Source organism: Ylistrum balloti, unplaced genomic scaffold (assembly GCF_031769215.1).
Source record: "Ylistrum balloti isolate Yb309-2 unplaced genomic scaffold, AGI_CSIRO_Ybal_v1 Utg369668, whole genome shotgun sequence".
Taxonomy (NCBI): domain Eukaryota; kingdom Metazoa; phylum Mollusca; class Bivalvia; order Pectinida; family Pectinidae; genus Ylistrum; species Ylistrum balloti.
The window spans coordinates 1,713,102-1,739,829 of NW_026781915.1; the positions used below are offsets into that span (position 1 = coordinate 1,713,102).

Genomic DNA, 26,728 nt, shown 5'->3' on the forward strand with positions numbered 1-26,728 from the left:
TTTGTAAATGTTCTGGAGTTACCTCCCTTTACGCTACTGGTCTGTCTTTAGATACGCGTTCTGAACTACAAAAGTTGCTTCCCTTCGTTTCAATCTACAGGTATAGCGATAAGTAGCAACTTATTTCCAAATATCTCAAAGTTGTACCAGATCTAATTATCTTACTTTCTCTTTGTGTATATGGTAGAACTAATTATAATGGGATGTGCAGGTGTAAACTTCATATTTCTATTTTTTCCTTCTTACCCGCGGCTTTCCTATCGAGGCCCTCGAGAAACTCTAAAAAACATTACGTCCCTGGATCTCTCGTTAAAAACATTCTCCGAACAAGACATCGGCACAGATGTTGCACTAAAATGCCGCTTCTGTAAACAAATTTAATTTGATTGAAAGTCTGTTTTGAAACTATGGAAAACACCAGAGACCTTTCTAGCAAAAATCTTAATAACCTTGGTGAGACTATGAAAATAAGCATCATCACAGATTATACAAAACGATAACGTTCCGATAGTTTTTTTTTTTCATAACGAAGCGATTTCGGATGACGGACTATATATTTACATCTGTTCAGCAGTTTGATTAGATTCCTACTGGTTTTCCTTTCTTCCCCTTTCCACCATGATGTGAAAAATTATCTCATGAATTTGAAAAGTCATTATTCACCAGAACTTTCAACTTATTGCCAATATTAGTTAATAACTAGGGATTGGACACAAGTTGTTCAAACAACTTAGAAAATCCATCGCCCATCATACATTTACAATATTACAGAGAATTAAGCATTCAATTAAGGACCCATATATATGTGAAAGTAACACAAGTTCACACCATAAAAACACCATTCATAAATCCATTGCTGGATTTGACTCAAGTGAATATAAATGTCTTAATACAGGGGAGTTCAGGTCCACAGAAAGATATGAACTACCAAACTTTCAAGAAATGGTAGCATAATCTGCTTTTCATCGCCAAAAAAGTTTACACTCTGGGAAAATGTGAATGACATTCTCACAAGGATGTTTACAGTTAGGCAAACAGAATATTAGACAATATTCACTCGAAAAGGTCATATTTAAGGGCACTACTGACATTTGTGCCTCAGTTTCAGTGTGTGATAGTATTGTCACGGTAGGAAAAGCAACTCGATAAATTGAGATTTTTTCCCCCTTGTCCAATCGTTATTCATGGCAATAAAATATATTTATAGCCTTTAAACTTTACTGAATGTCAATTTTGACAAAACGCAAAGTTGTATTTTGATGGTTGGTACTGACTAGTATTTAATATGTCATAATTTGATGGGATATGGATTCCTTTTTAACACCAGTGTATACATTTTTAGTTGAAAGTCAATTAGAAAATGACTTTTTTTGGAATGATTATCAAATCCGAGTGCCACGAACCTTCAATACGTTTGTTAAAACAAAACGATGCACAGTAATCTCATATTCTACACAATACGTGTACTTATTGCCTGGAAAATGATACGTAATTAATTGATTGAAGACAACAGGCTGAAAAAAATCAAACCAAAAATAGTAAAACTTGACAATATTTCTCACAAAACGTAAGTTGTTACACCGGTCAACAAATACAAACATTTCATTAAGAAAATATTATTATTGATCAGCTCGTACATATAGTATTTAATACAATATGAAAGAATGATAATCAACGAGATAAAGGAGGCTCGATAAAGCATCGACTGTCAGCTGGAGATAAAAACCACGTGTTGGGTTTGTGTACATTGCCAGAGCAACTGACAACTTCCGCACTATGTATCAAATGACCTTCCGGACAAGAGTATTACTGCGCTATATTCATCTTGAGTGGTAAATGAGTTAAATAAATAAGTTTACAAGTTTTCAGAAGAAACCTTCATTTATTTACTGTAAGTGCATGATAGGGCATTATCCATAGAAATGAATTCTATTTATCTGCATTATAACATCAGGTCTAGATTTTGTGACGCCTTCATCAGGTACGTGCGTAAATCGGCTGGGGTTATTTCTCAAGTTGTGTCGGTCGGAGCAATGGTGAAATGAGAGTTAATGCACAGGTAAAATCATGTTAACGATGTCACGGCGTTATTGTCCTTATATTTGTAATATTTCATTTACAAATGTGTTAATTGTTGTGGCTTTTGTTTAACAGTTGCTTAGGTCCAAGGCCAAGGGGCCGCTCCAGACGACCGAATACTTGGACCTGTCAAACTTGGGAATAGGTAAGTTGTTGATAGGTTGTAAATAGGTGAACTTACGATTACTGACTGTACACAGTTAGTTAGCTGTAATTACTTGATTTAGCCATTCATTGTTAATGAAATCTACCCAAAACTAATCCTCAACATCACTTGATGTTCCGAAAAAGGTGCAGGGCAAATGATATAGATACAACGTCACTACTCATTTGTCAGGGACTAGTCTATATTGTGATGGCTGTCATTTGAACAGATACGTTTTAATATATTTCTATGTCATCACTGAGGCTATTCTCGGCTTTCTTCTCATAGATAATGAAAGGTATTTATAGAGATAAAGGTCATTTATTTCAATAAATGTACACGTGCCTTTACAAAAGATTAAACGTTTATGAACAAACTTTGTCAAGAAAAAGTTTGCTCATATACTTTTAATCTCATACAGAAAAGAAGTCGATCAAACCACTTTTTGGGATATTGAGAGTTACTTAATGTCACGAAGTCTCCTTCAGCACAGTATAGCAAGTATACTGTTTGCACATGTAGTGTGTTTGTGAAAGTTGATGGACAAGTGTTCTTTGTCCAAGAAGAATGTATAGAGTTATGATCCCCTTTTATGCAATTCAGACTGAAACTACAGACTTAGATGTATATCTAAGTCTGTGCTTATGTATATAATATATTCATGTAATAATGTGGTAGACCATTTATATCATAAGATATATAAACATGTTAGATAGTCAGTGTGGTTGAAATTTACTATCATGTCTTTTACTATGAAGTCAGATAACCAACCTGAAGGGTTGATATATCTATGGAATAGACAAACTGATCTCTTCAACTGTATTGTTAAAACCCATTTTTGTGTTTCAAAAACAAATGGTTCTTGTTCATATCTTTTGTTTTTTCTTGATATATTTGTGGTGAAATGAAATTGCCATAATGCTAAAGTTATATTTAAGCAGATTGTTTCTTTATGTTTACTGTTGATTTTGCAGTGGCAATAGAAAAGCTTAACAACTGTGCTAAGCTTCACACCCTGATATTGCGGGGAAATGATATATTTGAAGTTGCAAACCTTGAACACTGTGCTCAGCTCTGGAGGCTTGACTTAGGAAACAACTGTGTAAGTAAAAATATTATATACTCGAAAAGATAGTGTGCTAATTGAATATTCTGAAACAAAGGAGATGGTAGGAAGATTTATAAAATAACAATGTTTTATTTTCATTCAAACTATAGTGGATGAGGACAGGATGATAGTTGCAATGCTACATGCAATATAATATACATACCACCTTGAAGCTAATGCTTATATATACAGGTGTGTGATAAATAGAATCTTACATTGTTCTGTTTGATTACTAGTGTTCAATGATTTTTTCTCACCATACCTCGTACTTAAAAAAAGTAACAAAATGGAAGTTGTTGTGTAGCCTTTTTGTCCTTCCTTATCATCAACGTCCCATGAAATAAACTTCAAATTTGATGATATTATCAATTTGCAACATGATTACACCACATAAAAAGGCAATGCTGTCTAATTGTGAGTAATGTCATTGTGCATGCCAGCAGTATTTTTAACACCTCTGCTTAAATTTATGTGGAACTTCTATGTGGGATAAATCTATCCCATATGGGTGCACTAAATGAACTTAAGTATGATGATATCACACCAACTCAGGTGTAGAATTTTGGTTCAGAACCTTGTGAAAGCCTCACTCCTGACCCAAATTATATGTTATTCCTACCCTAAAAAGCATGGATCAGCCTGTTAATTATGTGAGAAATATGCTACACCTCCTTGTAGCTATGGTCTACATACACAGATGTGAAATTTATACTTGGCCCTTTTGTTGCCCCAGTCCACATATACAGGTGTCAAATATAAAAAAAAATAATTTAACTCTCTTGTAGCTTTGGTTGTCATACCTAGGTGTGGAATATATACTATGCTTACCTGTACCTCTGGTCTGTATACACAGGTGTTGGATATATACTAAATATCCTTGTAGCTCATATCCATATGCACAGGTGTGGAATATGTATCCTTTTTAGCTCTTGTTCACATACACAAATATATATCACACTATTGGTATGTTGGTGGAACAATATCTTACAGCTCTGTCTAATACAGATAGATGTAAGTCAGGAGAAGATCGAGCTTAACTAATCCTTTGCCTTCCTTTTGTTTCAGATTAAAAGTTTAGATGGATTATCACGTTTTGTGGCCCTTGGAACTCTTAATTTAGCCAATAATGCTTTAACATGGCATGAATTGGGCAAAATAAGACATGTTCACATCCTGAATCTTAGTCTACATGGTAACCCCCAACTGGAAAAGGACCCTTACTGTAAGTACATATTGTGTAATACTTTGTGATGAAATGGCATGATTTTGAAACTTTTGACTTAAAATATATGTACCGGTTAGATGGAATTTATAATATATTGAGTTATTGAGCACAGTGTGTTCCTACCAGGTACATGTAATCTTTGGATACATAATTAGGTAACAAAATAGGTGACCAAACATAATGTGTTTACTTTCTCATCAATACCCACATGCTAAAAGCTGAAGATCAGCATCATCAGCTGTTTGTTAATGGAAACATGGGGAACACACCTAACTGATCACATAAAACAATAATGTTGATAAAGCTTTCCATTAAAATCTTCTAATAAATCAATGAATTATAATTCACTTTCAGACAGGTGTTATCATTACTGGGTTGTTGACATGATTCTTACATTTATAACTAAGGTGTTGACCTGATATAGACCTGGAATATATACATATGTTACTAGGGTGTTGACCTGATATAGACCTAGAATATATACATTTGTTACTAGGGTGTTGACCTGATATAGACATGGAATATATACATTTGTTACTAGGGTGTTGACTTGATATAGACCTGGAATATATACATTTGTTACTAGGGTGTTGACCTGATATAGACATGGAATATATACATTTGTTACTAGGGTGTTGACCTGATATAGACCTGGAATATATACATTTGTTACTAGGGTGTTGACCTGATATAGACCTGGAATTTATACATTTGTTACTAGGTTGTTGACCTGATATAGACCTGGAATATATACATTTGTTACTAGGGTGTTGACCTGATATAGACTTGGAATTTATACATTTGTTACTAGGGTGTTGACCTGATATAGACCTGGAATATATACATTTGTTACTAGGGTGTTGACCTGATATAGACCTGGAATATATACATTTGTTACTAGGGTGTTGACCTGATATAGACCTGGAATATATACATTTGTTACTAGGGTGTTGACCTGATATAGACCTGGAATATATACATTTGTTACTAGGGTGTTGACCTGATATAGACCTGGAATATATACATTTGTTACTAGGGTGTTGACCTGATATAGACCTGGAATATATACATTTGTTACTAGGGTGTTGACCTGATATAGACCTGGAATATATACATTTGTTACTAGGGTGTTGACCTGATATAGACCTGGAATATATACATTTGTTACTAGGGTGTTGACCTGATATAGACCTGGAATATATACATTTGTTACTAGGGTGTTGACCTGATATAGACCTGGAATATATACATTTGTTACTAGGGTGTTGACCTGATATAGACCTGGAATATATACATTTGTTACTAGGGTGTTGACCTGATATAGACCTGGAATATATACATTTGTTACTAGGGTGTTGACCTGATATAGACCTGGAATATATACATTTGTTACTAGGGTGTTGACCTGATATAGACCTGGAATATATACATTTGTTACTAGGGTGTTGACCTGATATAGACCTGGAATATATACATTTGTTACTAGGGTGTTGACCTGATATAGACCTGGAATATATACATTTGTTACTAGGGTGTTGACCTGATATAGACCTGGAATATATACATTTGTTACTAGGGTGTTGACCTGATATAGACTTGGAATATATACATTTGTTACTGGGGTGTTGACCTGATATAGACCTGGAATATATACATTTGTTACGAGGGTGTTGACCTGATATAGACTTTGAATATATACATTTGTTACAAGGGTGTTGACCTGATATAGACCTGGAATATATACATTTGTTACGAGGGTGTTGACCTGATATAGACTTTGAATATATACATTTGTTACTAGGGTGTTGACCTGATATAGACCTGGAATATATACATTTGTTACTAGGGTGTTGACCTGATATAGACCTGGAATATATACATTTGTTACTAGGGTGTTGACCTGATATAGACCTGGAATATATACATTTGTTACTAGGGTGTTGACCTGATATAGACCTGGAATATATACATTTGTTACTAGGGTGTTGACCTGATATAGACCTGGAATATATACATTTGTTACTAGGGTGTTGACCTGATATAGACCTGGAATTTATACATTTGTTATTAGGGTGTTGACCTGATATAGACCTGGAATATATACATTTGTTACTAGGGTGTTGACCTGATATAGACCTGGAATATATACATTTGTTACTAGGGTGTTGACCTGATATAGACCTGGAATATATACATTTGTTACTAGGGTGTTGACCTGATATAGACCTGGAATATATACATTTGTTACTAGGGTGTTGACCTGATATAGACCTGGAATATATACATTTGTTACTAGGGTGTTGACCTGATATAGACCTGGAATATATACATTTGTTACTAGGGTGTTGACCTGATATAGACCTGGAATATATACATTTGTTACTAGGGTGTTGACCTGATATAGACCTGGAATTTATACATTTGTTATTAGGGTGTTGACCTGATATAGACCTGGAATATATACATTTGTTACTAGGGTGTTGACCTGATATAGACATGGAATATATACATTTGTTACTAGGGTATTGACCTGATATAGAGCTAGAATATATACATTTGTTACTGGGGTGTTGACCTGATATAGACCTGGAATATATACATTTGTTACTAGGGTGTTGACCTGATATAGACCTGGAATATATACATTTGTTACTAGGGTGTTGACCTGATATAGACTTGGGATATATACATTTGTTACTAGGGTGTTGACCTGATATAGACCTGGAATATATACATTTGTTACTAGAGTGTTGACCTGATATAGACCTGGAATATATACATTTGTTACGAGGGTGTTGACCTGATATAGACCTGGAATATATACATTTGTTACTAGGGTGTTGACCTGATATAGACCTGGAATTTATACATTTGTTATTAGGGTGTTGACCTGATATAGACCTGGAATATATACATTTGTCACTGGGGTGTTGACCTGATATAGAGCTAGAATATATACATTTGTTACTGGGGTGTTGACCTGATATAGACCAGGAATATATACATTTGTTACTAGGGTGTTGACCTGATATAGACCTGGAATATGTACATTTGTTACTAGGGTGTTGACCTGATATAGACTTGGGATATATACATTTGTTACTAGGGTGTTGACCTGATATAGACCTGGAATATATACATTTGTTACTAAGGTGTTGACCTGATATAGACCTGGAATATATACATTTGTTATGAGGGTGTTGACCTGATATAGACCTGGAATATATACATTTGTTACGAGGGTGTTGACTTGATCATAATTAGTTTGTACTTAGGATATGGTTACCGTAGGAAAATGGATGAAGGATTTTGCAGAAGTCAAAGTTACTCATATCAGGGTATTGTTGTGACAATCCTTACTTCAGAACAAATAATCTCATAAAGGTCAAGTTATGATGTAGGGAAATAGTCTCAAATCTCAATCCTGCGTCTGCTTGAACTTGACAAGTCAACATTGCTGCTTAAATGTTTAATAAATGTTGTTTACCAATGCATATGGGACATGTCAAATCAAAATGGCGGAGTCCATTCTTGATGACTTTCCAGGCAAAAAGTGCGAAGTACATTACAACATTTGAGTTCTTCTTTATTCATGTTTGATGTAAATAATTTATCATTGCAAAAATGGAGGTGTATGTCCTTCCCATAATCAATTATTAGTCAATCATCGATCTGTTCAGATGATCTGATGGTTGATCATGAATTCGCAACAGATTCCCAACACTACCAAATGTTATAAGATGAAAGGAAAAGTTTCATACTTCATGGGTGAAGTGATGGTGTTAAGTGTCAAGATTCAAATTATTTTGGTCTTTGCAATCATATAGATAATTTTATTCAGGTCCTATGTTCACAAGAAATAGGCAACCTAACGGTTTTGAAAGAAATCAGTAAATTTCAATGTTTTTTCTTATCAAAGGTCAAGGTCATTAGCAAATTACACTTTCAAAAATATATGTCTGAATCAATCCAAGCTTTACGGTATCTGTTTTATGAATGGCTTAACTTTGAAAACATGGCATAGGTTGATATTGAGAGTTTAGTGTTCTCCTGCAAATATCAACTCTACTTACTATAATAGAACTTCATAAAACTTGTTTAGGCTTAAAATCTGTGGATTGGTGGTTTTAGATAAGAAAAAGACATGAATGATAACAATTTTGGGTGTCACTGTGGTCCTTCAAGTTCAACACTCCAACAGAACAACCAACAACAACACAAAGCTCAAACATGAGTATGTTGCCCTTTCTGGTCCCTTAAGTTCAACACTTCCACAGAGCAACCAAACAGACTGTGTTCAAACATGAGTATGTTGCCCTTTGTGGTCCTTCAAGTTCTACACTCCCACAGAGCAACCAAACAGCCAGTGTTCAAATCTAAGTATGTTGTCCTTTGTGGTCCTTCAAGTTCTACACTCCCACAGAGCCACCAACAGCCAGTGTTCAAACATAAGTATGTTGCCCTAAGTGGTCCTTCAAGTTCTACACTCCCACAGAGTAACCAAACAGTCAGTGTTCAAACATAAGTATGTTGTCCTTTGTGGCTCTTTAAGTTCAACACTCCCACAAAGCAACCAAACAGTCAGTGTTCAAACATGAATATGTTGCCCTTTGTGGTCCTTCAAGTTCAACACTCCCACAAAGCAACCAAACAGTCAGTGTTCAAACATAAGTATGTTGTCCTTTGTGGTCCTCAAGTTAAAAACTCATGTTTTTCCTTGCACATTTTGTATGCATTTCTGAACTACAATCACACTTTCCAGATTAAGTTTCACACTTTCAGATTAAGTTTTACAATTTTAGGTTTTCACCACTTGAACTACCACCTACATCTCTTGTCTTTACTTGCAATAAATTAAACCTTCAAAAACCAAGACACAGACAAAAATACATGTAGAGTTTATAAAACCATTGGATGTGTATTTGGCTGATTTTACAACTCAGTCATCAGGTTTGGAATTATGTAACCATTTTATAGTTTCAGGTTAGGATAGCATTGTGTTGTAGATCTCTTATTTAATATGTTTGTTGTATTTCAGATCGTATCCATGTCATTGACTGTCTGCCTAATGTGTGGATGTTGGACGGGAGACTTGTCACATGTAAGTATATTTACATACAGTATTGACATCTTCTGTTGATGGAAATCTATCTTATCCTCTTTGTCACAATTTACCCTGTCTGTTCCCTATCAACTGTTGAGATAAGTAATTTATTGTGTAAGACAGATAAATAAAACACTTCATACAGTAAGTAACACAGACCTAGAACAACATGTAGTTCAGACAGATTTACATGTAGTGTTTTGAGAGTTACATTTCACTGTAGACAATTTGAAGTAAACTGATTTGAAAATATTCAGTTTCCTGGTGTAAAATTTCAAACCTGAGAACTATATTTGTTCAATCATGCTAAAGGAAAAAACCCAAAACACCTTTTAGAGTAAGAACAGAAATGATACTGTGTTCCAGTGTTTGTAAATGGAATTTCGATTTGGAATTATGCTTTGATAAACAGAATAAAGTCTGGAGCTTGCTATATAGATTTTGATATTTCATTGCTACCCAGTCTGATCAATGGCTTTTAATACTGTGTTATGTTGTTTATTAGAGCCTTGCTCTACCAGCTGGAGAAAAAGTTGTAATTGAGTACACATTCTGTAAATTACTCAGTATATTGAATTTTTAATTACAGAAGTAAATAATTACCTGATGTACATCTATTTTGCCTGACTGTATATAATTTATAAAAAAATGTAAATAATTTAAAATCAAAATGGTTGTTCAAGGTAAGTACACTTGACTGTTATTACATAGGTAGGTAACACTGTACCTGTGTTTTATACAGGCAGGTAAAACTTGAGCCATTGCATGTGATTATGTAGACATGTCAAACTTATGTGGTCTGTGGATTAGTTATACTTCATATACTTGAAATTAACTTTATGTTATCAGAGGGATTAAGTGCTATATATAGACATATCCATTTGTGACGGACAATAACATGTTAATTGATTGACTGAGTAGATGTCCTTTTGCTTTTAGATATTTGATAGTGAAATGAGATTTCATACAGAATAGTAAAATCAGGGTTTGCTCTACCTGCTGTGTTCAGGCATATATGTGAGACTTGGTGTTGGAATGTCTGGCTTTACCTTCCTAATAATTTATATACATCTATGTCTGAATAGACATTCAAAATGTTTGTAGTCTCGTCACTTATGTAAGGGCATCTATTGAAGTAAGTGGTTATACCAATACAGATTACACAATATTACATAAACTTCTTCAATAACACATAACAATAGATTACTCACTGAGATGGGTGTTTAATCCCTTTACTAGCTACAAATATCAATCTATTTCATTTCAAATAGGCCATGTTTGAAATATTAAAAGATACTGAAAACATTTTTATGAGTCATTTCAAAAACATGATTCAGTCAATTTAACAGTGCTTAATTTTTTAGAAGATCTATAATAACTCTTTTAAAAGAGTCTAATATTTTGAAAGTACAACTTGACAATTTAACAGAATCCAATGTTTGAAATAAGTTGAGATAACTTGTAAAGAGATTTGGTTACATGTACAGAGGATCAGAAATCTAATAGGCTGTAAGATGATCAGGTAATATTACATTAATAAGGAGTTATTATAGGGAATATATATAATGAGTTCAGTGGACAGTGAATAACGCGGCGACTTTAGACGTGAACAGTGAATAACGAGGCAACTTTAGACGTGTATTATGTCCCCTAGTCTGCTCTCAGTCACAGTAAACATACAGCTTAAAGACAATATTTTATTGGTAAACTTGATACGGCTAAGATTGTTCTCTCAGGCGTTCAATACGTGTATCAATGTTTATGGGTTTTGTTTAAAGTAAACATAGGTGTTTGTAGGGATTAGGCTGGCACACGTTAGACAATAGCATGTACACTGACTTAGGACAACACCTTTGTTGAAAATTTCCTCACATAACAAACTGATCAATGATTAATTGTTAAAATGCACCTTCAAATTGTTTTAGCACACTTAGTGTGAAGATTGTCTATCAATATAAGTAGTTTACCTTCCTATAATTGTCTTATATTGTCCTATATATCAATTCAATTGGACGCCTGTTGTTGTTAAGGTCACAAATTTGTACATCTATATAGAACTAAGTGACACCAGAATTCCTAATTAAGAAAATACTTTGAAAGTCAGTGTTTTGTATCAAAGTATGATAATATTTAATGTTGGTGAACAATGAAAATGTTTTAATTTGATACTAGACCCTGTTTTCCCAAAATTGATAAGTAGATTACCTAAACTTTCCAAATAATGTATTTTGTTTATGTTTGTCAATTTTCAAGATTTAATTACTACAACAAAATTAAGGATAATTAGGTCACAGTTCCCTTCAGTCATTGACTGTTTAAAACATATGAGGTCACCTATTATATAGCATGTATGAGGTTAATATTATAGATGAACCTCTGTGATGTAATTATACTTTTATCTAAATCATACAATGAACGAAATAAATAAAGTTCCTGTTTTTCTGGTCAGTACTTGTGTGGCATGATGTGTGTAACTGTGTTTTATGGAACACCATGTGACATGTTGTGTTGTATGGTACATTATGTGACATGTTGTGATGTATGGTACATTATGTGACATGTTGTGTTGTATAGTATGCTGTGTGACATGTTGTGTTGTATGGTACATTATGTGACATGTTGTGATATATAGTACATTATGTGACATGTTGTGTTGTATAGTATGCTGTGTGACATGTTGTGTTGTATAGTATGCTGTGTGACATGTTGTGATTTATGGTACATTATGTGACAAGTTGTGTTGTATGGTACATTATGTGACATGATGTGATGTATGGTACATTATGTGACATGTTGTGTGGTATAGTATGCTGTGTGACATGTTGTGTTGTATGGTACATTATGTGACATGTTGTGTTGTATAGTATGCTGTGTGACATGTTGTGTTGTATGGTACATTATGTGGCATGTTGTGTTGTATGGTACATTATGTGACATGTTGTGATATATGGTACATTATGTGACATGTTGTGTTGTATAGTATGCTGTGTGACATGTTGTGTTGTATGGTACATTATGTGACATGTTGTGTTGTATGGTACATTATGTGACATGTTGTGTTGTATGGTACATTATGTGACATGTTGTGATATATGGTACATTATGTGACATGTTGTGTTGTATAGTATGCTGTGTGACATGTTGTGTTGTATGGTACATTATGTGACATGTTGTGATGTATGGTACATTATGTGACATGTTTTATGTGACATGTTGTGATGTATAGTATGCTGTGTGACATGTTGTGTTGTATGGTATACTGTGTGACATGTTGTGTTGTATGGTATGCTGTGTGACATGTTGTGTTGAATGGTATGCTGTGTGACATGTTGTGTTGTATGGTATGCTGTGTGACATGTTGTGTTGTATGGTATGCTGTGTGACATGTTGTGTTGTATGGTATGCTGTGTGACATGTTGTGTTGTATGGTATGCTGTGTGACATGTTGTGTTGTATGGTACACTGTTTGACATACTGTGTTATACGATATGGTGTGTGACATGTTGTGTTGTATGCTATACTGTGAAATGTTGTGTTGTATGCTATACTGTGACATGTTGTGTTGTATGCTATGTGACATGTTGTGTTGTATGGTACACTGTTTGACATACTGTGTTATACGATATGGTGTGTGACATGTTGTGTTGTATGCTATACTGTGAAATGTTGTGTTGTATGCTATACTGTGACATGTTGTGTTGTATGCTATGTGACATGTTGTGTTGTATGCTATACTGTGACATGTTGTGTTGTATGCTATACTGTGACATGTTGTGTTGTATGCTATGTGACATGTTGTGTTGTATGCTATACTGTGACATGTTGTGTTGTATGCTATGTGACATGTTGTGTTGTATGCTATACTGTGACATGTTGTGTTGTATGCTATACTGTGACATGTTGTGTTGTATGGTATGCTGTGTGACATGTTGTGTTGTATGGTACACTGTTTGACATACTGTGTTATACGATATGCTGTGTGACATGTTGTGTTGTATGCTACTTTGTGTCACATGTGTTGTATGATACACTGTTTGACATACTGTGTTATACGATATGGTGTGTGACATGTTGTGTTGTATGCTATACTGTGAAATGTTGTGTTGTATGCTATACTGTGACATGTTGTGTTGTATGCTATGTGACATGTTGTGTTGTATGCTAAACTGTGACATGTTGTGTTGTATGCTATGTGACATGTTGTGTTGTATACTATACTGTGACATTTTGTGTTGTATGCTATACTGTGACATGTTGTGTTGTATGCTATACTGTGACATGTTGTGTTGTATGCTATACTGTGACATGTTGTGTTGTATGCTATACTGTGACATGTTGTGTTGTATGCTATACTGTGACATGTTGTGTTGTATGCTATACTGTGACATGTTGTGTTGTATGCTATACTGTGTTATATATTATGTCTTACATTCTTTGTGACCAAGTTTCTTTTATAAGGTTCAATTTTTTGCCAATATGTGCATTTGTTGTGTTGCACATTCGGCGATGTAATATGGCAACTGCTGAATTGAATTAGGTTACAAGACTGGAAATAGCATGTCTGTGATGACAGCTTGTCTGTACACCAGCACCTTGGAGTTAACCTCAGCATTGTGGTCCTTATACCATATATACCTACTCTATTGTCCACTATCTAGATAAGAAGCTATGTACCCTGCCTTCTCTTAAGCCTTGCCAAGAAAACCCATTAATAGATAACCTGGAAAGATCGGGTCAACAGTTTAACACCAGTTAAGTGTGCTACATAGTTGTAGTCATCCAGTACAGAATACCAGTGTGAAACACACAGATAATGAAAATACTTCAAAATTAAACTTAGCAAGAATAATAATGATAATTATAATGTGTAGCATGTTGATAGTTCCTGCTACAGGTTACTGTTGATACCTCTCAATCTAACACTGTTCATATGCGATCTAATCAACTGATAAATCTAAGATAAAAAGTCAGAAACCTGAATTGATTTTTTTTTTAATAAAAGATCTGGATATACTTTCAATGTCGGTAACAGTGAGTTGGTATATACAAATAGCAGTGATGGTGTACTCTTCCATTCTGTTCTGGATTTCTTGATGATGTTGAAAGCTGTAAGGATGAAAATGTTCATATAAAATCAATAATTTAAGTGAATACTTAGCACTTACATCTCACTTTGTATCATTGTAGCTGCAGAAAGGTTGCAGGTGAAACACTTTTTCCAGGACTCAGCCCTGACAGAACACCCTATTGTAAGTTACACATGGTTGTGGTCAAACCTCAGTTACTGTAGATCAATCTTTTTAAGTGAGTTACATGTATATATTTTCTGACATCTCCCCAGCATCAATTACTGTGATTCACTCTTGTTTTTGTGTGTGTTTTATTTTGAGATGTGGCCACAGTTTGTGTATTCTTTATTTTGATAAGGAACTTAATCTTTCTGGAGATCCAGACAAAAAAATATCTTGAAGCATTCAACAATTTTTCTGATGGTTTAAAAAACTTTTATTTTCAGTTTTGTTGAAGAGCTAGTGTTTTGTTTTAGCTCTGTTGATGACTCCTGTTTTATTTTCAGTGCAGTTGATGAGTAATGTTTCATTTTCAGGACAGGTGATAAACAGTGTTTTATTTTCAGAGGTGTCGATGATCTGTGTTTTATTTTCAATGCAGGAATTTTATGTGATGAGCTGTTGTTTTTTTTATAGAGACATAAGCTAGCTAAGGAATGGTTTGTACCATCCAACCTAAAGAAGATCGAAGTCAATGGAGTCTTTGGTGCAAAGGTAGGTTTTTCAAACACCTGCTAAAGTAGAGCTATTCATAACTTGTCTGTCGAGATGTTTACATTGCATTGTCATTACAACTACTTTTTAAGTCCAAGCATTTTTGAACAAATATTAGGACAGAAAGTAAATATAGGTATACATGAAATTATGATTACATTAAAATCTCTATAGTGTTTAATTGAAATGCTATGTGAAATATTGACATGCATCACCCCTCACTCAGGCCCTTAACTTATTTGTCTTGATTTGAAAAAGTAGGAAGTGTTAAAGGGAAGTAATCTATACAGAAAGGTTTGGGACACTTGACTATGACATGGTGATAACAAGCTGGCAGACAACATGTTTCCTTCTAGAAAGGCAATTTGCTTGTCCATCCGAACAGAGCAATTAATGTGCACACAAAAATGATACTTTATCAAGGTAGTGTGCTGCAGCAAGCATGTGCTGGTTAGAGTCAAATTCCCCTGCAATTTTTATTTTTAAGCATCCAATGTTTTATGTGTACCAAATTTTATTGGGTCAGGCTTTCTGCAAGAGTATCTATAAACAGTTGGGGTCATTTGTTTTCTGTGGGCTATCTGTGCATTGGGCAATATACAACAAATTACAGATACATTTACAATTTAATGTGATGATATATTTTGTTAAAATTTAGAACTTTCTTCCCAAGTATATTGACATGTTATGTATGACATATCTGTATGCTATGTGTTGTTTATGTGGTATCTGTATGCTATGTGTTATGTATGACATATCTGTATGCTATGTGTTGTTTATGTGGTATCTGTATGCTATGTGTTGTGTATGACACATCTGTATGTTATGTGTTTTGTATGACATATCTGTATGCTATGTGTTGTGTGTTTGTATTATATGATATTGTAAACTACACTGTCTATGTCAATTTCAGGCCACCCATGTGATGACAAGATTTCCCACCAATGGGGTCCATAACATTGGTAAGACTACCTGTAATACAAGGACCTGTTGGTTCCCATATAGGAAGATTTCTGTAATTTATTATTTTATTGATGGCTATCGATTGATTAATCTTTTCCTAGATACAGTCTGTATTTAATTTACACCATCTTGAAATAACACCCATCACTTTGATGCAGATTTGGATACCTCTCTTACTAAAAAACCAGTCAATTGTTCCCAACATACCAATTGGGTATCAAATTACTTATATGACTTATATCATGCTCTATTTCAGAAACTGACCGACGACGACTCAAATATGTTGCTTTCAATATACAAGAGGATCTAGTCATTGACAAGAAATACACTAATCGGTGAGTTGATGATGACCTATAACCCTTTAATAAATATTCTACTGATCACTAGCATTAAAGATCAGATATATTGGAGAATTAACTTAATTTCTGAACTGCAATATTCAAACTCTTCAATATCCAGAATAACTGAATTAACCCAGTCCCATCTGTTGTGTATTGTGTATAATTTGTTGTGATCTGAGTGTTCAATACAACCTAGAAAATTTCCTTCTTGATAGATCATTTTTTCCCCTAAATGAGATTAAAAACCTGTTCCCAAATTAGTGGAAAAATGCCCTTTTGTAGATAAATGGTGCATTGCCCTTATGAAAACAAATAAAAAGCAGACATATTTTGTTTATCCACCAAATATTGACCAACTGAGTTTTGACTCATATTGGAGGTAAAAATTCATTATTTATTATATTTAAAGGGATATGTATGAATTGAAACCACACATAGATTTTTCTGTTGATGATAAATATTTTGATTGCAGGGAGTATCAGGTTTTGAAGTACCGTGTTTCCTTCCTTGAGGACCTTCTGGAGATTCGACCTACGGACCTTGAGCGCTGTAACATGCTGTTGTTACTCCTGGTGGTGAGTACCTGGTACATCGTATACTCTATATGGAGGATGGAGTATATCAGTGTCATTCTCCAGGTGGTGAGTACCTGGTATACACCTCATGGTGGATGGAGTATAACAGTGTCATTCTCCAGGCAGTGAGTACCTGGTATACACCTCATGGAGGATGGAGTACAGCAGTGTCATTCTCCAGGCAGTGAGTACCTGGTATACTCTATATGGAGGATGGAGTATAGCAGTCCTTGTAGTGAGTACCTGGTATACACCTCTTGGAGGATGGAATATAACAGTGTCATTCTCCAGGTGGTGAGTACCTGGTATACACCTCTTGGAGGATGGACTAATCAGTGTCATTCACCAGGTGATGAGTTCATGGTATACACCTCTTGGAGGATGGAGTATATCAGTGTCATTCTCCAGGTGGTGAGTACCTGGTATACACCTCTTGGTGGATGGAGTATACTGTGTTATACTCCAGGTGGTGAGTACCAGTTATACTCCTAACAGAGAATAGAGCCAAATCAGTTATATCAGTGTTTTACTCCTGGTAGTGAGTACCTGGAACACTTATGAATTAAAGTTTTTACCTGAAATGTGTTAACTGCCAATGATTTTTAAAAAGGAAAAAGGAAAAAAAGGTGGGGGGGGGGGGGAATATACAAAAGCTTGTCACATCAAGTAGACAGAAGTCCACACAGTGATATCTTTGGGCTATATTTCAGTTTAGATAAATGTTCAACCTCCAACAATCATCACAGGCTATGTTAGGAAGCAGATTCAGATGAAGGTCACATTCATCTTTGATATGTTTTGACGGTATCCAATTAGCAACTGAAAAAAACTGTGAAATGTGAAAGTAAATGTTAAAGTAGAAAAGTACTACTATGTGTACTTATAACCTTAGGTGGTGTTAAAAATTTATCTCATGGGTTTATATTTACAGACATCACTGGAATTTGTTCTTCCTACACACCTGGTGAAGGAAACTTTAGATACAGCAAAGCTCAGCAAAGTTGGGTAAGTCTTGTTTCTGATTAAGGTGAGGTTAGATATAGCAGAGACCAACACAGTTAGGTAAGTCATGTTTCTGATCAAGGTGAGGTTAGATATAGCAGAGACCAACAAAGTCAGGTAAGTCATGTTTCTGGTTAAGGTGAGGTTAGATATAGCAGAGACCAACAAAGTCAGGTAAGTCATGTTTCTGGTAAAGGTGAGGTTAGATATAGCAGAGACCAACAAAGTCAGGTAAGTCATGTTTCTGATTAAGGTGAGGTTAGATATAGCAGAGACCAACAAAGTCAGGTAAGTCATGTTTCTGGTAAAGGTGATGTTAGATATAGCAGAGACCAACACAGTTAGGTAAGTCATGTTTCTGGTTAGGGTGAGTCAGAAAAATCTTGTTTCTAGTAAAGAACATGTTAAATAGTGCCCTGCCTAGCTACATCAGGAAAGCAGTTAGAATTGGAAATCTTAATTGAAATGAATCGTTGTAAAGAATCACTTGTATAATAGTTCCATTCATAAGCCTTCATAAGTCAATACAAGAATTCTTTTTCATGTTACAGGAAAGTGTACACAATGGATCTATTTTTACTCCCAAGAGATGTGCGTTGTCAAGTTGTCTGTGTTCTTCTGGCAGCCGTAAAGATAGACAAGGATGACAGAGAGGTAAATCTGAAGTTGTTTTACCAAGAAAGTCGAGCAGAATAGGAAGGTCTTCCAAACCCCTCCACAGGCCTGTTATGATAAACTGATGCAGAATGGTCATTATACCCCGACCTAATAAAGTATGAGTGGTATATATTGAACATCAATATTTTTTTTGTGTCATTTTATTTCTTGATGTTTTTATTCTTTTATTTTTATTATTCAGGATGGTGGTTTGTATGACAAACTGTACTTGTGCCTTTTCTACACAATTTCTGAATTGATGAAACTCAGCCAGTCAACCAACACCAAGCAAACGGCCATCAAGTCAAAGCTTAACACCTTGTAAGTAGACCATTAAAATAAGACACATGAAAATCTCCACGAATCTCAACAAGACATTAAAAATCCTGTCATTAAATCTCCTTAAAAACATATCTAAATCTTTCATCCAATCTCAACAACCTGTTAAAAATCTGTCATCAGATCTCCACAAGTCATTTAAAATGTAAGTAAAATTTCCACAAGCCATTTAAAAATTTGTCATTAAATTTTCACAACCCATTACAACTCTGTCCTGAAATCTCCATAACACATTAAATACTGTCATCAAATATCCACAAATCATTAAAAATATCAGAAAATCTTCACAAGCCATTAAAAATCTGTCATCATACCTTCATGAGATGTTATTATGAACAAAAAGAGTTCACTTACATTCCTACCAATTTCACCTCAGTCTCTGATGCAGTTTGATGGTATTTTTTACAGAGTTTTTGCCATTCAGAAATTTTGAGGATTATTTAATGTCCCAGATATTAGGGATTTAAGGAAATAATTGTTTGATATTACAGATACAGTGATTACAAATGTCTACTAGCCTCAGAAGTTATTCAACTGTTGTGTATAGTACCTGCCTTCTTTGAATACATCTCCAAAGATATTGGTGTGATGAATCTGATAATGACGGGGACTGGGGATTCGTTAATAGCTGAGAAAATAGCCAGGGTGTCTTCTGTAGTGGAAGACAAAGGGGTAAGTGAAGAAATGATTGAAGACTTTTGAAGTCAATTGATATCTCTGGTGGCTGTGCTTGTGTAATGTATGTACATGTATTTGTGATTGTGTGAATATATAATATGTGTATGTGTGGTGTATGTTGTGCTATGTGTATTCGTGTGATGTGTGATGTGTATATGTGTGTATGTGTGTATGTGTGATGTGTGTATGTGTGATGTGTGTATGTGATATGTATTTGTTTGATGTATATTTTGGTTAGTGTATTTGTGTGATGTGTATTATGCTATATGTAAATTTGTGATGTGTGTTTGCATGGTATGTGTATGTATAATATATGTATGTGTGATGTGTGTTGTAGTTAGTGTGTATGTGTGATGTGTGTATTTGTGGTGTATGTTGTGGTTAATGTATATGTGTGATGTGGTATGCTATATGTAATTGTGTGCTGTGTGTTTGTGTTGCATGATATATGTATGTGTGGTGTATGTTATGTTATTTGTGTGATGTATGTTGTGCTTAGTTTACTTGTGTAATGTGTGTTTGTGTAATGGTGTGATGTATGTTGTGTTTTATGTGTATTTATGAAGTGAGGACAGCTAGTTTAGTAGTAGGTATATGTGATATTATGCTGTTAAGAAGTTGGATAGTAGATTAGTAGTAGGTACTGACACTAGCTGTTGTCATTGACAGGGTGAACTGAAGCGACTTTATGAGGACCAAGCAGAGCTGTTACTACAGAAGGTCCAGGAGCAATGCCTTAACCTAAGCAATAGAACTCCAAAAATGCCATCTTCAGATGAGGTGATCAATGTAAGTCTTGTCAGGGGAGACAACAACTACTTCTAACAGAAGTGTGACCACAGTAAATTAATGGCGATATAAGGGGATTGATAAATCAATTGTAGTCTTCAAGATTTCACTGTAGAAAAAGGGGAAGGAGAAACAGGAAGCTAATCTGAAGATACACAAAGTTAAAGTTGATGTCAAGTTATTGTCAATAATATGATATTTTTCCAAGGTAAATAAAGTTTTGTAGACTAGATAATTGGTAACTGACTGATCATCCTTTGAAGAAGATAATGAAGGCCTTGTAAATGTATATCATACTTGTCACATTCAATAGAGGCCCTGTTTATGTATATCATCCTCATCTCAATCAATTAAGGTCCTGTTTATGTATACCATACATGTCACAATCAATGAAGGTCCTGTTTATGTATACTATACTTGTCACAGACAATGGAGGCCTTGTTTATGTATATCATCTTTGTCACAATGAATGGAGGCCCTGTTTATGTATATTATCCTTGTCACAATCAATTAAGGTCCTGTTTATGTATATCATCCATGTTACAATCAACAAAGGTCTTGTTTATGTATACCATACTTGTGACAATCAATAGAGGCCCTGTTTATGTATACCATACATGTCACAATCAATGAAGGTCCTGTTTATTTATACTATACTTGTCACAATCAATGGAGGCCCTGTTTATGTATATCATCTTTGTCACAATGAATGGAGGCCCTGTTTATGTATATCATCCTTGTCACAATCAATTAAGGTCCTGTTTATGTATCTCATACTTGTGACAATCAATGTAGGCCTTGTTTATATATATCATACTTGTCACAGTTAATGAAGGCCTTGTCTATCCTTATCATCCAAACAGTCTATGAAGGCACTGCCCATGAAGCGCCCTCTTTCTGCCCTGGAGTTAGCAGACTTCCATTCTAAAGGTGTAACAAGTCCCCACAAAGATGCTCCTCGGATCATGAGTGCTAGACGACCATCAGAGCGAGGCAGGAAGAGGTTCCCACGTATGTACTTTGTCACTATCACTGATTAAAATGTCAACAGTTTTAACAAAATTATCATTGATAAAGATGATTACGAACATGCCACCCGATGTCCTTGTAACTTAAATAAATGTTTCTGATCTTAAACCATTTATTATCCAAGTTTATGTTCGAGTCTTTCCAACAAATCTGTTGTTCATAATAAGATATTTGATGGACTTAAGTATTAAATTTATGTTCACTCACTGTTTTTAAAAGATTAATTTGTCACTCTATGTTTTTACAATTAAGCATGAGACAAATTTGAATTTACTTAAAAATGATGACTTGTCTGATTTGGTATTACAGGTCTTGGTGACATTTTACTGCTTGGGCCACAGGTAGGTAACATTAGTTAAGGATATCTCCCACTGTGCTGTATAACTTTGTTGTATTGCCAACCGTTGTACTGCACAACTCGCATATTGCCATTAATTTTATCAGTATAGATTTCTGTAGATGCACCTGTCCTAATGCCAAACTAACTTACTGCCATTTGCCACATTGTTATGACAACATTTGTACAAATAGCCTTTTGTATTCCTCCAATAACCCTGCCACAATGTCACAGAATTCACCTGTGATAGGGTCAGTGACTTTACAGCTGACCAAGTCCATTGGTTAATTGTGTACACTGTGTATATAAATGCATTAAGAAAATTCTTGTACCACCCAAACTTCACTCAGTGGAAGGTAGTGGTATATTGAGGTTATGCTGTACATTTTTTTCTTTTTGAAAAATCACAATCATGGGATCATTCGTAAGGAAGTCATATCGGAGGTCAAAGATCAGCTTTCTTGTTGTGACTACAATCAATAAGCTTTGAAATATTTGGGATCTGAAAAAATTGTTCTGTTTCCTGGTGACCTAGGTAATTGGATGTGTTTGATGCTCTAAAATCATAATAGATATTATGATGTACTTCCTTTATCAAAGTCAATGTTAGATCACAGTGTGAGAAATCTACTAACTGGTCACATCTATTTGAAAGTGATATTTTAACCATTGAAAATTTGTTGTAAAGGATGTTAAAGTTCATTGAAATACAGAATTGTAATATATTATTAAACTAAGTGTATTGAATTGAATTAAAATGCTAGAATGTTTTAATGTTTTTCAGACACTGGGTAAAATTGTGTCCCTCCCACAACCTTTTGTTGCCTTGGTTTCAATGGATTCTGTACCAGGTAAAATGTTTAATCAGAGTGTACAAGTCCTGGTATCGATGACCTAACTAGGCCATGGTGTATAGAAATCTGTGTCAAAGGTCAATGTATAGTAAGTTTTGTAATGCTTCACCTAAATACTGGTAGTGTGAACTATTAGTCTTACTATGATGATAAAACTACTAACTTACTGTTGTACTCAGTACACCGACTAACATGTCTTACAGTATGTATTGGGCTATGTTAATGTAGGGTAATGACAGAGTTATGTCCCCTTGACTCAGAGCTTGTGTTGTTTTACATCTGCTTGATTACAGTAGACATGTTTATCTATTAAAGTTGTAGTTTTAATGCTGTTTTACAGCATGATTCAGTTAGCAATGTCACAGCATCATTGCTGTAGGTTTATTATAAATCATCTTGTTGTTTAGTGGCCAACGGTGCTATGGAAAGTAAACTGAAACACAGCGATGACCACTACACATATATCAATATGGACCACCTAGGTTGGGACCTGGATCTGGGCGTCTGGAAACCGAAGGGAGCCATTGGTGACAGGTATGTGATTATTTGGTCACATTCTATCATATTCTATGATTATTGACAAGTTTAAAATCATGCAGTCAAATTTGAAACTCGTATATCAAGAGGTAACAAATATAAACACTTATTGTGTTTGTTAAAAAAGTACCAGAGAGATGTCGAATCACATTTACCTACAGTTTGAGAATAGATTTACTCCTGTTAATTGACATTATATATTGATTGACTCATCTTTACCTGCAGTTTGAGTAAAGATTGACCCATGATATATGTATATTGTACAGGGAAATATTGACTCATGTTTACCAACATTGTGAGAACAGATTAACTCACATTTACTCAATTGTTGTCACTTTTGAATATGAACAATTCAAGGCTACAAGTGCAATCTCCATGTTTCAGTGTTATGCACTTTGATGAAAGGTACAATATTGAAGTGATTGATGTTTGTTTATCTATTTTAACAAACTAATATTTTTATGTTGAAAATATGTGATTTTTACTAGAGGTGTTTTAGAAAGTGACTGTAGAGTGGAATTAATGTTTCTTAAGAGAAAGTAATGGTTATGGGTCAGTGTGGACATTTACGATGTCAGATAATTTGTGATTTGAAGTTGTGTGATATGATACTGAATCTTTTGAGCTTCTACTGCTTGCTTGTTTCACATTAAGTATCACAAGTGACAGAAATATGGGCAACACCAAAGGAACACATACTAGGGGAGGGAAATAGGGGCATTATTATAGGAACACTTACTAGGGGACAGAAATATGGGAACTGACATAGGAACACTCACTAGGGGAAAGAAATATGGGCACAGCCATAGAAACAGTTACTAGGGGACAGAAATAGTTAATAGGGGACAGAAATATGGGCATTGCCATAGGAACAGTTACTAGGGGACAGAAATAGTTAATAGGGGACAGAAATATGGGCAACACCAAAGGAACACATACTAGGGGAGGGAAATAGGGGCATTATTATAGGAACACTTACTAGGGGACAGAAATATGGGAACTGACATAGGAACACTCACTAGGGGAAAGAAATATGGGCACAGCCATAGAAACAGTTACTAGGGGACAGAAATAGTTAATAGGGGACAGAAATATGGGCATTGCCATAGGAACAGTTACTAGGGAACAGAAATATGGGAACAGCCATAGAAACAGTTATTGGGGAACAGAAATATGGGAACAGCCATAGAAACAGTTACTGGGGAACAGAAATATGGGCATTGCCATAGGAACAGTTACTAGGGAACAGAAATATGGGCACAGCCATAGAAACAGTCACTAGGGGACAGAAATATGGGCACTGCCATAGGAACACTTACTAGGGGACAAAAATATGGACACTGACATAGGAACACTCTGACTGTATAGGTTTGCCAGTCTGCTGTGACTTCAGGCCTGATGTATCATATAGCCTTGTTACATGGTGAAAAGTTCTGGATTACTCTTTATAATTAAGACATTGACATCAATCATGTTAGCCATTATATCTTTACTTTTTACACTTATTTTACTAACAAAGAAGTCCTGAATTAAGCCAATGGGGCCAAAACATAATGCCACTGACTCCATATTTGAGGGTAGTCTTATGGCTGAACAAAGAATAGTATTTGTTTAGTACACCTACAGAACAGCAATAGAAATGGGTGGTCTTATTACAGGACAGTGAAATTTATTTGTTAGGTAAGTCTACAGAAATGTAATAGATATTGGTGGGTTTATTACTCAACAACAATATCAAATAGAGGGAAGTTAAAATGGTAACGGTCATAATGAGCTTAACATATAATACCAGTGGTGCTTTAGAGATGTAAACCAAAGGATTGTTGATTGTTTGTGTTGATAAGGTTTTTTGGGTTAACAAGCCAGGTTGATATTATCTATAATTGTGAGCGACATTATGGAGTGATTGCTTTTTCTTGTTTCAGCCTCCTCAAGGAATTCCTTGCCAATCATAAGTTTCCTAACAGGTACCCTTAACTAGGGAGGTTGTAGCCTTACCTGTAGTGTTTAGTACCAAACCCTACATAACTCACCTTAACTAGGTGGGGTCTAACCTTACCTGTAGTATTTAATACCAACCCTACATAACTCACCTTAACTAGGTGGGGTCTAACCTTACCCGTAGTATTTAATACCAACCCTATATAACTCACCTTGACTAGGTGGGGTCTAACCTTACCTGTAGTATTTCATACCAACCCTACATAACTCACCTTAACTAGGTGGGGTCTAACCTTACTTGTAGTATTTAATACCAACCCTACATAACTCACCTTAACTAGGTGGGGTCTAACCTTACCCGTAGTATTTAATACCAACCCTACATAACTCACCTTAACTAGGTGGGGTCTAACCTTACCTGTAGTATTTAATACCAACCCTATATAACTCATCTTGACTAGGTGGGGTCTAACCTTACCTGTAGTATTTAATACCAACCCTACATAACTCACCTTAACTAGGTGGGGTCTAACCTTACCCGTAGTATTTAATACCAACCCTATATAACTCACCTTGACTAGGTGGGATCTAACCTTACCTGTAGTATTTAATACCAACCCTATATAACTCACCTTGACTAGGTGGGGTCAAACCTTACCTGTAGTATTCAATACCAACCCTATATAACTCACCTTGACTAGGTGGGGTCTAACCTTACCTGTAGTATTTAATACCAACCCTATATAACTCACCTTGACTAGGTGGGGTCTAACCTTACCTGTAGTATTTAATACCAACCCTATATAACTCCCATTGACTAGATATGACCCAACCTTACTTTTAATATCTAGTACCACAACCCCTATAACTCTCCTTAACTTTGAATGGCCTTTCTAACCTTACCTGTAATGTCTAGTGCCACGCCCTATATAACTCGCCTTGACTAAGTATAACCCAACCTTACCTGTAATGTCTAGTGCCACACCGTATATAACTCACCATGACTAAGTATAACCCAACCTTACCTGTAATGTCTAGTGCCACACCGTCTATAACTCACCTTGACTAAGTATAACCCAACCTTACCTGTAATGTCTAGTACCACTACCTGTAATGTCTAGTGCCACACCGTATATAACTCACCATGACTAAGTATAACCCAACTTTACCTGTAATGTCTAGTACCACTACCTGTAATGTCTAGTGCCACACCGTATATAACTCACCATGACTAAGTATAAC

At 35.2% G+C, this 26,728-nt stretch overlaps 1 protein-coding gene across 1 annotated transcript in view; it reads left to right on the top strand.

Annotated features, from left to right (window-relative positions):
- Positions 1-2,041: 2,041 nt before the first annotated feature.
- Positions 2,042-26,728, top strand: part of LOC132561310 (uncharacterized) — a 59,067-nt gene continuing 34,380 nt past the window's right edge. Inside the window, exons 1-20 of the mRNA XM_060226034.1 lie at positions 2,042-2,059; positions 2,155-2,224; positions 3,199-3,326; positions 4,398-4,554; positions 9,596-9,658; positions 14,849-14,910; positions 15,367-15,444; positions 16,358-16,406; positions 16,664-16,742; positions 17,221-17,323; positions 18,255-18,328; positions 18,877-18,979; positions 19,185-19,303; positions 19,813-19,993; positions 20,669-20,788; positions 21,652-21,799; positions 22,127-22,158; positions 22,939-23,005; positions 23,416-23,542; positions 25,471-25,512. Of these exons, the coding sequence (XP_060082017.1) occupies positions 2,042-2,059; positions 2,155-2,224; positions 3,199-3,326; positions 4,398-4,554; positions 9,596-9,658; positions 14,849-14,910; positions 15,367-15,444; positions 16,358-16,406; positions 16,664-16,742; positions 17,221-17,323; positions 18,255-18,328; positions 18,877-18,979; positions 19,185-19,303; positions 19,813-19,993; positions 20,669-20,788; positions 21,652-21,799; positions 22,127-22,158; positions 22,939-23,005; positions 23,416-23,542; positions 25,471-25,512 (1,820 nt within the window). The remainder of the gene's footprint in view (positions 2,060-2,154; positions 2,225-3,198; positions 3,327-4,397; positions 4,555-9,595; positions 9,659-14,848; positions 14,911-15,366; positions 15,445-16,357; positions 16,407-16,663; positions 16,743-17,220; positions 17,324-18,254; positions 18,329-18,876; positions 18,980-19,184; positions 19,304-19,812; positions 19,994-20,668; positions 20,789-21,651; positions 21,800-22,126; positions 22,159-22,938; positions 23,006-23,415; positions 23,543-25,470; positions 25,513-26,728) is intronic.